Source organism: Canis lupus, chromosome 21 (assembly GCF_048164855.1).
Source record: "Canis lupus baileyi chromosome 21, mCanLup2.hap1, whole genome shotgun sequence".
Classification (NCBI taxonomy): domain Eukaryota; kingdom Metazoa; phylum Chordata; class Mammalia; order Carnivora; family Canidae; genus Canis; species Canis lupus.
The window spans coordinates 33,931,364-33,945,512 of record NC_132858.1 but is presented as its reverse complement, the minus strand read 5'-3'; the positions used below and the strand labels follow the sequence as shown (position 1 = coordinate 33,945,512).

The 14,149-nt window shown below is 44.4% G+C and overlaps 1 protein-coding gene across 6 annotated transcripts in view; it reads right to left on the bottom strand.

The window, feature by feature from the left end:
• PCLO (piccolo presynaptic cytomatrix protein) overlaps positions 1-14,149 on the bottom strand; it is a 389,843-nt gene that overhangs the window by 188,363 nt on the left and 187,331 nt on the right. For 4 of the 6 annotated variants that reach the window (XM_072791350.1, XM_072791351.1, XM_072791356.1 and 1 more), the window contains exons 5-6: positions 8,277-13,557; positions 5,884-7,892 (exon numbers count right to left, since the gene is read on the bottom strand). In XM_072791350.1, the coding sequence (XP_072647451.1) occupies positions 5,884-7,892; positions 8,277-13,557 (7,290 nt within the window). The remainder of the gene's footprint in view (positions 1-5,883; positions 7,893-8,276; positions 13,558-14,149) is intronic. The other 2 variants (XM_072791353.1, XM_072791355.1) reach the window with 2 other exon arrangements.

The following is a 14,149-nucleotide window of genomic DNA, read 5'->3' as shown; positions in this document are numbered from 1 at the left end:
TACATTTTAAATATTTCTTCTAATTATACTTATTTGCATATTTTGAAATGCAGATGTCTGGTTAAAGATAATACAATGATCTGCATTTTTTCTCCTTCAGTCTAAAAAGCTTTGTTTTGAAATTAATCCTAACATAGGGACTATAGCAATGTTAACTACTTAACACTAAATTGATGAGATCAACCTAAAAACTTTCTGGTTTTCACTCACTAACATTTATATGTATATATGTAAATATATAACATAAAATGTAATGTATAAAATATAATGTGTATATACAATATATATATATACACATTAGTTTTTATTTTTATATCCTAATAATTAATCCCCATAAATTATTATTTTATTGTCATTTATTTTGGAAAACACTTTAAAATAGTATTTCTTATTTCAATTGTAGAAAAGTTGCATTTTCAAGTACAAGATTTTAATCATAAAGAAGTATCATGAGAAAAATGTATACTAATACATTTAGAATAATGAAGATAGAGCTAAGGAAAGAGTAATTATGATTTATAAAAACCTATCTTTAATGTCTGACTAATCTTGACTGACAGACATAAATACCACCATTATAAAACAGGTAATTTCATCAAAGTCAGTTTTAATAGACTGATTTATCCTGTTTTTCAAAAAGAGTAATAAAAAGCAACCTCTAATGACATTAATTTTAAATCATACTTGGCCATCACAGTCATTTCTTAATTCTGTATATTCTGACAGAAATAAAATTGACAGAAATAAAATTTTTCACTTTAGGTTATGGAAATTACTTTCAGAAATACATATTAAAGGGTTCCAAAAATCTCAAAAATAGCTATCAAAACAGCAATCAGTGAAGCAAAACATATTCTTGTAAAAATCAGCTCATGAGTACCATCTGCTTTGCAACAGGATCCTGGCTTAAAGTCTAGAATAAAAAGATTTTAATAAGGAGTTTGCCTTATTATTTAAAAAGCTCTATGCTTGTTCAATAAGTCTAAGGGTAGTAAAAAACAGCTTTAACACTCACCTTGGATTTTTAAGGCATACAAAGGTGGTAACATTTTAAATGTAACTTATTTTAGTGCAAAAAGTGGTATGTATCATCATTGGCAAAATGTGCTATTTTGGAAATGCATGTCTTTTTTTAAATAAATCACTCAAAAATGGTATTTTTTAAGATCAAGAAATCTTTTGAGTGAATCAGACTCCTTCCAGCACCAAACAAATTCTTTGAATTTACAATGCTATTTCTCCCAATGGATAATGTCACTTTGGCTCCTGATTTTGTAGAGAATGCTATATTAACCTTTCTTCCTAAAGTTATTGATCATCTGAGACATGATGTAAATCAATCTCATTATATATAAGAAAGATAAAGGGCATCAGGAACACATTTTGGTGCTCTGGTTTATTTACCCAGAAAAGTAAATTTAAAATGATCATAGAGAACAGGAATCTGATATTTCTAGAGAAGTGGCATTATATATTCCACAGAATATGAAAGCCACATAGTTATTAGGAGATTTGAGAATTATTTGCACCAACCCATCAAGTAAAGCCCTGAAGGGACAGTAGGCAAATTTGTGCTGAGAACATACAGATATTGTCAAATGTCAACCTGAGGAAAGGGAATCAATATTACTAGATATCTACAGTTGCCAGACATGGGAAGGTGGTAAATTTACTTCATTTAATCATTACAGATAATTATTGTATCATTCTATACCACTACCCACCTATTTTTAACTATTTGGCTTTCATTAAGCATTCTAGTTGAGGAAGAGTTCTACTAATGAAAGTGAGAAAATCATTGTGTACCTACTCCTTTCATTAGAAAACATACTTCTTCCTTTGTTCTTTCTAAATTGTGATGAAAACGCATCATTATCAAGTCATATCTAGGTAGACAGCTTAACCTCATAGGAAGGAATAAATATTGACTCTGTTTTTGTTATATCTCTTGAGAATCTGAAGGACTTAAGGAAAAAGGCAGTAATGTTTTTCCATCTTTACTCAGTTAAAAATTTACATTTGTAAAAGGAAGTAGGCTACGAGATAAAACTGGATACATAAATGTTATCAAAAAATAGATTTTGGCTTTGAGGCTATGACTTTGATACCAGAATGATGAAGTCTAGAAAAGGGATAGAGTTCACTCTTATAGACACTAGGGAACATTACATAACTCCACAGAATTATCTCAGATAACTCCCTGCTTCACTTATGCACAGTGTGCACATTATTCTGTGATTTTATGTTAATTAGTGTTAATTTTAATTAACTAAGTATATAAGACATCTTAGGGCTTAGCATGAACTCAAAGTGCCAGTGACACACTAACTAAACACTAACCATGCTTTTGCCTTAGAATTCCTGTGTCAAAGACAAGACCCAAGTTCCACGATGGAAAAACCACATGCAAGTTAAAGGATCTCATGTCACATAGTTGAATTCCTATGGGGTAGGAATAGAGTAAAATTTAAATCTCTGATATTCCAAATTGCAAAATTAAGACAAATGTTTTGAAACTCTAGGATGGAAGATCTGACCCTGTAGTAATTAAAGTGCTCCAAAAAGTTTCTGAGATAGTTACTAAGACAAAAAAGTGAATATGGAAAGAGAACCAAAACCAAACCAATCAAGCAAGAAATGATCCACATTTGCCTGTGAAGAAACAAAAGGTACAATACAGTGCTTTATATTATCATCATCATCATCATCATCATCATTATTATTATTATTTGAGAGAGACAGCACAGGGCAGGGGGCAGAGGGACAGGGAGAGAGAACATCCATGCAGGTTCCATGGTTCCATGCTCAGCGCAAAGCCCAATGAGGACCCTGAGATCATGACCTGAGCCAAAATCAAGAGCCCGGCACTTAACTGACTGCCATTCAGGCGTCCCAGGAAAATTTATTTAGAGAATGAGGTAAGGAGAGCCTCTTTGTGGTAGTAAAACTTAAGCAGAAACCTATACACAGGAATAAGCCAGACAAAGATCTGAGGAGAGAGAGAGAGAGAGAGAGAGAGATCCCAACACAGGGCTGGCACGAGGATGAGGTTGGCACATCCAGCAAATGGCAAGGTCAGTGGTGGGAGCAGAGCAAGAGGAGGGGGCAAATGTGGGGAGCGACTGATGAGGTTGTGAGATAGGCAGAGAAAAGATCATATGGGTCCCTGTTAAGAACTGTCTAAGATATTCTGAATTCGATGAGGATCTACTGGAGAGTTTAAGCTATGGAGTGAGGAAAGGAAAGAAGAAAGGAATGGAGAAAGGAATGGAGAAAGGAGAGGAGAGGAGAGGAGAGGAGAGGAGAGGAGAGGAGAGGAGAGGAGAGGAGAGGAGAGGAGAGGAGAGGAGAGGAAAGGAAAGGAAAGGAAAGGAAAGGAAAGGAAAGGAAAGGAAAGGAAAGGAAAGGAAAAAGAAAGAAAAAAAGATGGTGGCTTAGGTCTAATCTCTTGATGACCATGGAAAGGAAATCCAAACAGTAACTCAGCAAATTAGATTCCCAGTGATATGCTCTCTACTACTTTTCCAGTTTTATAGTAAACCTCTTCTTCCTCCTCTTTCCTTTTGCTTGTTCATCAGTAAGAACCTTTGCATAGTCTGTTTCCTCTAGAGGGACCTCCTTTTTTGTCTTTAGGGTCCAACAGAGATTTCACCCTCATGATTCAGAACATGTTCTTTGAAACATTTCCTCACACTTCCAGAAAAAGGAGATCTAATCACAGAATCACATATAGGATAGAACTTCTCTTTTCTGCTACCTTACAGCACGCTATTTTATGCTATGTTGTCTCAGTGGCTACTGAATGGTGTGATTCTTCTCAACTTTACTAGTCTGAGAAAATTAACAGTATGTAAATTACTGAGCTAAACTTCTTAAATTAAACCCATATCACTACAAATATCACTTAGAAGATTATGCTTTTCGAAACAACTAATCCATGTTTATAATGAAGGAATTTTGTTTTTTACAACATGTCTAGAAATGGGCAAAGAAACCAATTATAAAAGTCACATGTTCGAATCACAGTATCTAGGGTGCCACAAAATGGTACCTGTACACAAAATGGTCTACCTTGTGCATGAAATAAAACAGTATCTTTGAGTTGAGCTTATTCCATATTAAAGCACTGAGTTGGACTGATTAGGAAAAGGAACTACTGAACTTCAGGAGCTCAATCCACCTAGGATTTTTCAGGCTCAGAAATTACTTCGTAATTCTACCCAACTTCCTTTGGGATTAGGTAGTTAATCAGTATCATCACCTGGAATACAACCCACATAACTCCCGGTATCTTTCATTTCACACTTCTAAGTCTGAAGGTGAATACTGTGGAAAAAAAAAAAAAATACAACTTCAACCTCTTCTTTAACTGAGTTTATATGAATTAAGGGTACAGGCTATATATTAAGTAAATAATCAATACATCAACTGGGAAAGTCTATTCTTTCTGAGGACGTAAATGGTATATTACTTTAAAGTCCTGTCAAAAACAACATTTTCCAAGTTTCCAAGTAACTCTTTAGGCGAATCCGAATGCCACTGCTATAAAAACACTTATTCACATAGCTGAATTGAAAATCACTTCTCACAACAGATTTAATTCTGGAAACAAAGCCATAGGAAAAAATAACTTTCTGTAAACTGAATGAAATCTCAATGCACCAGTGCTTTCCTGACTTCATGTTATGACCTCTGACCCCCACATGAAGACAATTTTACTTCATGTGGGGACATACTGCTTAAGAAAATACGTAATAACAAAGTGTCACTATGAAACTAAAAGATATGAATTTGTAATTTTTAATATCCCTATAGAGATGTCTATCTACCTATAAATAGACTTGCAGTCATATTTGATGACATATTCCCAGCCCACAGCCATAATGTCTAAGATACATGGTTCAGCGGAAATATAACAGTGTCTCAGAAAAGTCTATTTAGAAGCTTTAGAGTTTGAAAATCTGGAGTTCAAACACCAGTAAATTGAGGGAACTTTTAATTTGAACGTGGATCTTATCTAAATTGAACTATCATATTTATCAACAGCCTTCTCAAGAGTATTATATTAGATTTTAAAAGTAGGATACACTTGTTTTTCTAGCTGATTATTACCATTTCTTATTAGCTCAGCTAGAGAGATCCTCACAAATGCGTCCAACATACCTATGTTCTTTCTCCTTTGAAGCATACCGCTATATTTTAAAATAATTAATGGCTATTATCCAAAGAAACATAAAAATTCTTTTTGCTTCTATAAGCCCTGGAATTAAGGTTTACCTGAGGTTAGATTTAAGAAAGTTGCCAGAAACTAAACAAGCATGGATGAACTATGAAATTATATTACTCTTTCATCTGCCTTCTCTAGAAATGCTCTCTTTTGAACAGTAAATATTCTAAGCCCTTTTCTGAAAATATTCTGGCTGGAGGAAGACAAAACTGATTGGAAGATCTCCAAGGACCCTCCCAATGAAGATTTCCAGGGTCCATGGGCCTAAATTTAGGGCCGTCCTTCGCCTTATCTGTTTATGCTCAGTATTTATTCCATCATACTTGAATATGAATATTAATTATACTCCCGGAAATCACAGTCTACAACGGACACTTGGGAGATTTCAAGGTCAGAATGAAACTTTCAATCTCAGGGAACCATAAAGTATTGTACTTCTTTTTCATTCTGCTCACATAAGGTGCCTTCTTTTTTTGGTATCTCTAAATGGACGTATACTTTCCTGGTTTTTCCCCAAATTTCGAATGAAATAATCCTCCCTAAACTGCAGTATCAGGTTCTAAGGTACCAGGAGCCTCACTGCCTCCGCAAGTCTGCAAACACACGGTTAACATCAACTCATCTATTGTCTTCTAACTAAAAAGAATCACTCTTACCGTGTAGCCCTCGGTATACTGAAAAGGAGCCCTGGAACTTTCATCTGCTGTTGGACTCAGAGGCTTGGGGTCAGACATGGACCGCTGCATCATCTTGGCTGTCTTAGGACTTGCTGGGGGCACTTTAGCCATGTCTGGATGAAGTACTTTCTGTGGACTTATCTCATCAGGGAGGGGTTTTTCATAAGGTACAAAGGCTGATTCTAAGGCTTTGCCTGGTGAAAGTGGTGAGATGGGTGAATAAAGGACTTTTGGAGATTTGGGTGGGGAAGGAGCCAGCTGTAATGTGGAATCTGCCCGAAGGTGAGATGAGTAACCAATCTCTAAAGGTGTTGGGCGTTTCTTGTCTTTGGGTGGAGAGGTGGCACTCAGATACTGAGGACTCTGTGTGTCTGAATCTGCTTCTGTTTGACATCCTAAGCTGCCCCCTTTGTAAGTCTTTTCAGGGGCTGAAATGTGTTTAATTATTTCTACCTTGGCATCCACGCGTGCGCGTACTGACGGTGTTCTTATGGTTCCAACGGGTTCAGTCTGCACAGAAATCTCGGCTACTGTCTGAACTGCTATACTGGCGACCTTGGAAAGGGGTTTGCTCTTGTCAGCATCCACAGTGCTGTCCCCGTACTTGCCTACTCGAGCTTTCCTCCTCGCTCTAGTAGGCATATCCCATTCATCCTGATCTTCATCATCAGTTTGGACACTTGTATCAACACTTTTTTTGGTTCTCCGCCTCCTACTCACATAGCTCCGGTCTGCTGCGTCCTCATCGTCGGTTTGCACGCCGCTGTCCACTATCTTTTTAAAGCCGCGGGGGTCATCGGGTTCCCCCATTTCCTCATACTGTCCACGGGCTTTCGCTGCAGAACTTCTCTTTTTGGGCTGCTTCTCCTCCTTGACCACCACCTCCGTCAGAGGGATTTCTGAGACGGTGCTCAGGATGCCAGGTGGGGCGATGTACTGGGTCACACCATCAGACTGCACCGTGTACCAGCCCTGGCTCTGGGGAATTTCGATCGCCACGACGGCCGAGGCGGTGGTGGTGGCATCCTCAGGGGCCCAGAACGCACTCCCTTCCGGGGCAGCATACTGCCCTTCCAGCATCGCCTGCTCCGTGGTCGTTTGGGGAGACGCAGTTCCAGAAGGGTCATAGTTATACTGGTAGATCTGGCGAATCTTCTGCTCTTCCAGCTGCTGGTGAAGCTGCTGCTGCAGCTGCTGGATCTGCTCCAGCTGTAGCTGTTGCTGAGCTAAGGTCTCCTGCCTCATCATGAACTGGGCCTGCCGCTCCTCTTCTTGCTGATAGAGAAGGTGCTGCTTCATAGACTGCAGCTCCTCCAGCTTCTTTTGAACCATGATCTTTTCTTGTTCGCGGAACCTTTGAATTTCCTGACGCTCCCACTCCAGTTCCTCGGCAAAACGCTGTTGCTTAATTTTCTCCAGTTCCAGGAGCTCACGCTCCAAGTCGAGCTGCTGCTGCTGTTTATCTTCTTCGGGGACAATTAAAATAGCAGTTTCATCTCCCACCACTTCAGAAAACACTTCGGATGCTGTGGTTAAAGTGGGAACCGAGTCTATCGTCTCAGCAGTCAGAGTCTCCATCGTAAGGGTCTGCAAACTGGCACTGATATCAATACTAGGTGCCGCGATGTCTGTTTCAGAGGCACCTGTTGTTAGGAAATAGGATCTAGGCATCGGCTGGCTCTGGTGCAGAGCGGATAACGAAGTCACGGCGTCAGCTGTGTGCACGCCAGACAAATCCCTCACCGTGGTGCTGAAAATGGAGCCAGGTTGTGTGGTGATAGCAAATGTGGAGGGAATTGGGGTTGCTACTGAAGAATAGACGACACCATTTGATGACCTCAGAACGCTCCCCACACCATACTGGGATCCTGGAGGTGGAGTCATTCTTGCTGTGGAATACTGTGGGGTACTAATCCCAACTTCTGAAATGACTTGCCGTGTTTCTGGATAGGGACCTGCAGTCTTGCTTGAATAATCCATTACCTCACCTGAAACACAGGGTAGAGTTACAGTCTGGTTCCCAGAACGAATGATGCTTTTTGGGTTTGAAAGCCCTCTCAATCTTGACGAACATAATGAATGGGACGGCATGCAAATCCACAGGTTAACCTAATCAGATGTGGAATAAAAGCGATGTTGACCATGCAGGCACATGCAGGCGACGCTGGGCAGAACAAATTAAAAAAAACAAAAAACAAAAAAAAAACGAAGAAATGAAAGTGCACATGGACTCCAAAATATGTTGCCAAAACATCCAAAGCAAGAGAAAAGGTAACAAAATTGGAAAAGGGACCACATTTTTCATCCTGAAATGAGATGAGGGACACCATAACGACATTTCAAGGAAAGGTCTGTTGCCACATCATACTGACCTGTAGTACTTCTCCCTGAAGTCAGATCTACTGCTGCGTCAGTGCCTCCAGAATAATCAAAAGCATTTTTACTTTTATAGAAAAAATGTCCAGCTTCCGCTAAATTAGTGTCAGACATGGAAGGTTTCATTCCCCCAATCCCTCTATAACCATAGGGCCCTGATCGATCATACTGATAGTGGTCATCCCTATAGCCAAAACGATCCTCAGGAAGAGTAGTCGCAGGCTGCTGTGCCGTGCAGCTCCTTCCAAAGGGTAACTTGTAAACCATATCACAGCACACGGCTCTTCTTCCTGCAGTCAGATCAACAGGCTTGTCATCATCTTCCACTATCTTGGTCACCACACCCGAAGTGGATTCGTCCATTGTCACAACTGTTCTGTGCGACTTTGTTGTACTGAGGTCCACCACTTCCCCGTCAGGGATGCCCTGCAATGTGATGCTATCAGTCCATCCACTTGTGACACCAGCAGGAGGCACAGTGACAGGTTTTGGAAGAGCCGATGTCACCGGGTGTGCCGAAGGGCCTAAAGATAAGTTTATCGGCGCGTCCTCCCTAGCGGCAGGGAAGGCCTGGCCACTTGGCATCTTGTACGTGGGCTCAGCGGGCTTTGATGTCGTGAGCTGGAGCGGTGCGGTCGTCCCACGTTCTAGGCCCACCAGGCTTTCCGCGGCCACAGCGTGACTTGAACCAGCCGTGCCCGCGAGGACGGGCGCCGACTCCGCGAGCAGGGCCATCGGCGTCGCTGCTGACGGAGTTGTGCTGAGATTTATAACGGAGGGCTGGACAGCACTAATCTGCCTGCCATAAACGTCACTTGCGGCGCTCTGCCTCTTCAGATCTACGGTGGCCGCGGAAAGATCCACACCCTTGTCAGGCACCTGCACCTCTCCTTTTGGTACCGTTCGCAAATCAATGGCATCGCCCACAAGCTGCACCTTCCCGTTTTCCTTAGGCTGATGCTTGTCGAGAGCAAGAGGCTCTGAGGGAACTGAGATCGGGACACTGCTGAGACCAACACCGGGGACTGCACTTCTGGCCGCTGAAACCTCGGCCTGAGAAACTTCAGCTGTGAAAAACTGTGTCCCCGAGGTTGGGGCTGCTTGAAATGAAGACAAGGTTGTGACCGGGAGAGCAGACAATGTCCCCAGAGATCCTGAGAGGTACAAGCTTGGTGCTGCAGAACTGGGCATTCCCGCCGTGGTCAGAGGAGGAACTAAAGAAAACACTGGTTCAATGGAAATCAGGTCTTTGGGGGGTGACCCCAGGGGCCAACTGGTGATTGCCTGACTGGCTGAAGAATCTGTTGGAGTCCCGGGTTCAGATGGCAACGTGATAACCACATAGGTTTCCATGAGGGATTTGGAAAATCTCGGGGAGGACTTGTTAGAGTGAGGGGAAAGTGGGGATGTAGGGGAAGGTAATTTATAATCTGCTGAAGTCACTAAATTTAGTGTCATATTCGAAGTCAGAGATAGACCTGCCGGTTTGGGGTGTGTATCTGCTGGTTTTTGTGTCGTTACTGGAAGCTGAGGAACTGCTGGTTTGGGGGCAATTGGAGGTTTACTTGGCTCAGGTCTGTGTGTAAACACAAGGCCAGACGGGATGGAAGATGGTTTAGGAGGAACAGGAGGAGGTGCAGGGGTACATATTTTTGTTACAGGTAACCCACTACCTCTTGGAATGGCCGCGGCCTCTGCTGCAGTAACAACATCAGCTGGCGGTGTAGCTGTAGGAGTTAGGGTCACCGGAGCTGTAGCGATTACCTTTTTTTTAGGATGAACAGCTGGTTTAGGTGAGGTTGGTGGAGGAAGGGGTGGAGGAGGAGGAGGAGGGGGTGGGGGAGGAGGAGGAGGGGGAGGGGGAGGAGGAGGAGGAGGTTGGGCTGATGCATCCACAGAAGAACTTCTAAAGAATGGACGAGTTTTAGTCGGAAGAGAGCTAAGAGAAGGGCTGCCAGATGGCAAGCGAGGTGCAGGTTTAGCTTGATCAAAGACCTGTCCAGACAGCAAGCGTGTCCCTGGAACCTGCTCCTCCACTGCAATAGCGGGAGAAGGAGGCTGATCAAACCCGGTTTCAGATAAGCCAATTTTTGTGGGTTCAACCTCAGACTTCTCCCTTTTATCTCTGTAAGCTTCCAAAACGTCAAGAATAATTCCATTCCCGGTGTCCTTCTTGGCTTTCTTCACTGGGTCTTTTTCAGATGTAGATAAGTCAGTGGAAATAGTGTCAGCAATGAGCCCCTCGGGTTCAGTTCCTACAGGTTCGAGAGGCGGTCCCATATCAGATAAGGAAATCACGATATGATCAGCACTCGCTCTTCCATCCGGTAGGGCAGTCCGAGCTAAAGATACACTTATTTCTTCTGGATAGTCGATAATGCTGCCGGGAAAATATGTTGATGAAGAAATCTCAGAATCTTCAAACTTAGTCACTATGTCCACTGGCTCCGCATAAACTGTGGTTATACTATCCAAGGTAGTGATGGGTGAGGAGCTATCTGTGGTACAAACTGAAGACACAGATGATGTGAGAGAGGGTGTGTCAGAGGGCGGGACAGATGTGGCACTTTCTGAAGGCTCGGAGTAAGTCAAAATCAGTGACTCATGGGCAATTATCTCTTGAATCTCCCTTGTATAATCAGTTACATATTCATCCTCAATTTCTTCTGTTGAAAAATGTTGGGTTATTTTGACATCGGGGATGGAGAGCGTTGCGCTGCTGGTGGAATCTGTGAGAGATGCTCCCGAGAGAACACTTGACGTCAAAGAAGCATCGGGCATCCTGTCAAAGTCCACAGTAGATTCTGTCATGTCATCCGTGATGGGGGGCTGGGATGGACCGGACCCAGGTGGGAACTGCATCTGCTGCTGCCTCTTCATGAGCTCTTCATAGGCAGCATCGGCATCTAGTAACTTCTTTTCTTCACTGGTAGAAGTTACCATACTACCCAGATCCACTATCTCGTGGCTTTCTGGGATGATGTAAGAGCTTGAAACTATGTCTTCTTGAGGCACAAGAGAATGTAAGCTTTCCAATTCGTAAAACTCTTTCTGGAGGTCTGTTATTTTTTGCATAGGATCTTCATAAATCTGTTCTGGAATCCTTACTTTTTGCTCTTTCCCTCTCTGTTGCAGAAAGCCATCTTCGTCTTCTTGCCTCGTTAGTAGGCCGCCATCTACCGAACCATTATATGTGTCCTCCACTAGAGATTCGTAAATATAGTCCTCTATTAGCATCCCTCCATACAAAGGCTCTTTTTCAAACATTTCATCTCGTTCCGTTGCAGCTGGAAAAGCCTTGTACTTGTGGGTTTTGTGCATCATTTCTTCATACATCTCCTCAGCACTTTTTAATGCCTTTTGGCTGCCTTCTCTCTGCATGAGACACTGCTCATCGGTTGGGGAGTACAAAGACACAGCTGTGGGCAATTTATACACTTTCTGGACTTCTATTATTTTCTCTGGGCTTATTTCAAAACCTTCTGGGTCTGACTCTATGCTAGGTGAGTATTCGGAACAAGAGGACCGATGGAGCTCCTCCATCTCTGCAGCCTGACGTAACTCTTCTGTGGGAGATGCATCTTCAATGGGAGAGAGGTTACTGGGTGGGGTCTTTGGTCTCTCCCTCCTCCTCTGAGCACGAAGTTCATCTTTGTCTTTCTTTGATTTCTTACTAGAAGTCTTTCTTTGTTGCTGTTCCAACTCCCGCTGCTTTTCTTGCTCCTTCAGCAGCTCTTCCTCCTCTCTCAGCTCTTCCTCCTCTGAGGAGTCCTCGATGGTGGGCAGAAGGGGGCCGTGAGACCTGTGCCGAGCTTTCCGTTGCTGCTTGCTCTCTCCCTTTTTGTGGCTAGGGCTACTATCACTGTCCTCATCAAGGGAGGACACCGACGTCGGGGATGTGCCGGGAGTGAAGCTGGAAGCGTGAAGGCTGGAGGATCCTTCCCCCCGTGACCTGTCTTCTGGAGAGTCCGTCAGGCTCTCCATTTCCAGTTCTGGCTCCTCGTCGAAGTCCAACACTGCGGCTCTGCGCGGGGGCTCCGGGCCGTAGCGCTCCGCGGTCGCGCTGTTCAGCTCTATGGTCTTGAAGCGCCGCAGGCCGCCTCCTCCGGCCACGATGAGCTCGTCGCTGTCCTGACTCGTGGTCTCTCTGTACCTCGGCTCGGGGCTGTCGTCGAACGTGTCATCGTCGTCATCGTGCCACGAGTGGCGTCGTCCCGCATCGCCGTCGAGGCTTGCGGCGCTCCTGCGGCTGGCTCGCCGGTGCTTGCCCGCGGCCGCCCTCGCCTTGCCCCTGGGCTCCTCCCTCGGGCGGCCGTCGGAGCTACGCACGTCCGGGAGCTGGCTGCCGGGGGGCTCGTCGCCCTCAGAGCCCGAGGCGTCCTCGTCGGCGCTCGCGTCCGCGGCGGGTTCGCCTCCCAGGCCGCCGTCGTCCCCGGAGCCCGGGCTGTCCTCCCGCCTACCGTCCTCGCTGCTGGACGAGCCCGCTCCGGCCCCGCGCTCTCTCGGGGGCCCCGGCGGCTTCTCGCTGTCGCTGCGGCCCTCTGCGCACTCGGGGGGCGGCCTTAGGGGCTGCGGGGCCCCGACCCACGCCAACTGCCCTCCGTAGTCCTGCGTGGAGGGCACGTCCCGGCGGCCGTCCTGCGTGGAAGGGACATCCCGGCGCCCATCCTGCGTGGAAGGGACATCTCGGAGACCGTCCTGCGTGAAAGGGACGTCCCGGCGGCCGTCCTGCGTGGAAGGGACGTGTCGGAGACCGTCCTGCATCGAAGGGACGTCCTGGCGCCCGTCCTGCGTGGAAGGGACGTCCTGGCGCCCGTCCTGCGTGGAAGGCATGTCCCGTCGACCGTCCTGCGTGGAAGGGACGTCCTGGCGGCCGTCCTGCGTGGAAGGCTCCCCTTCCCCCGCGCGCCTCGCCAGCTCCTGTCCCGCCGCCGGGGTCTCCGCCCGGGAACCCACGGGCAGCCCGCAACAAACCTCCGGAGGCTGGCTGTTCCCGTGGGGCTTCGCCGCCGCGAGGGTGCTTGCCTGAGCCTCCAGAAGGGAGAGGACCGTGCTCTCTAACTTAGCCAAGTCTGAGGGGCTGGAGGGGCTGCTTTCTTGGGAAAAAGAGTCCTTTTTGAGTCCCTTGTGCAAATCTTTTTCGTCATTTGGAATAAGACTTGGAATTTCACCAAGTGAACTTGATATCCCATCAGAAGAGTATCCTGTGTCACTCAGACCTTGCGGGCTTTTTGGTTGCTGAGAACTTGAAGTGTCTGATTTGTCATCTTCCTTTTCCTAGCAGGGAGGAAAAGATACAGGAAAACTTAACATGATTAAACTAGTAACAGGGCCTCTCTATTACTCCCAAATAACTGTTATGAACTGAGGAGTAATACTAGCATTTTTCTTTCAACTATATGCCAGTAATTTTTTTAGATCTTTGGCTACAAAAAACTGAAAATAGTTGATATATATTAGGGTTAGTTTACATTTAATCTAAGTTTAATGAAATGTCCATTCTTAACGACATTTGTTTTTTTCCACTAACACTCTATTTATATTTCAATTCCATGTTCTTTCAAACACGTGATTATTTTTCTCAGTACATTTATTTGGGGAGAGAGTTACAAATTGTCAAGAAATTGAGGTTTTCATTAATATAATCAATACTTTTGAGTTACGGGGACAAGCAAAGAGAGAAAAAAAAAAATCAGAGGATGGGCTTTGTACCTGGCTATAAGTTGTAAGAGATGTTGGAAATTTTACTGAACAGAAATATGCAGGTGATATGACTATAATGATATCTGCCTCAACAATCACAAAAACAAATTTTTTTTGAGAGAGATTTAAATATGGCACTACCTTTTAAGGACACTTTAAAAAACGT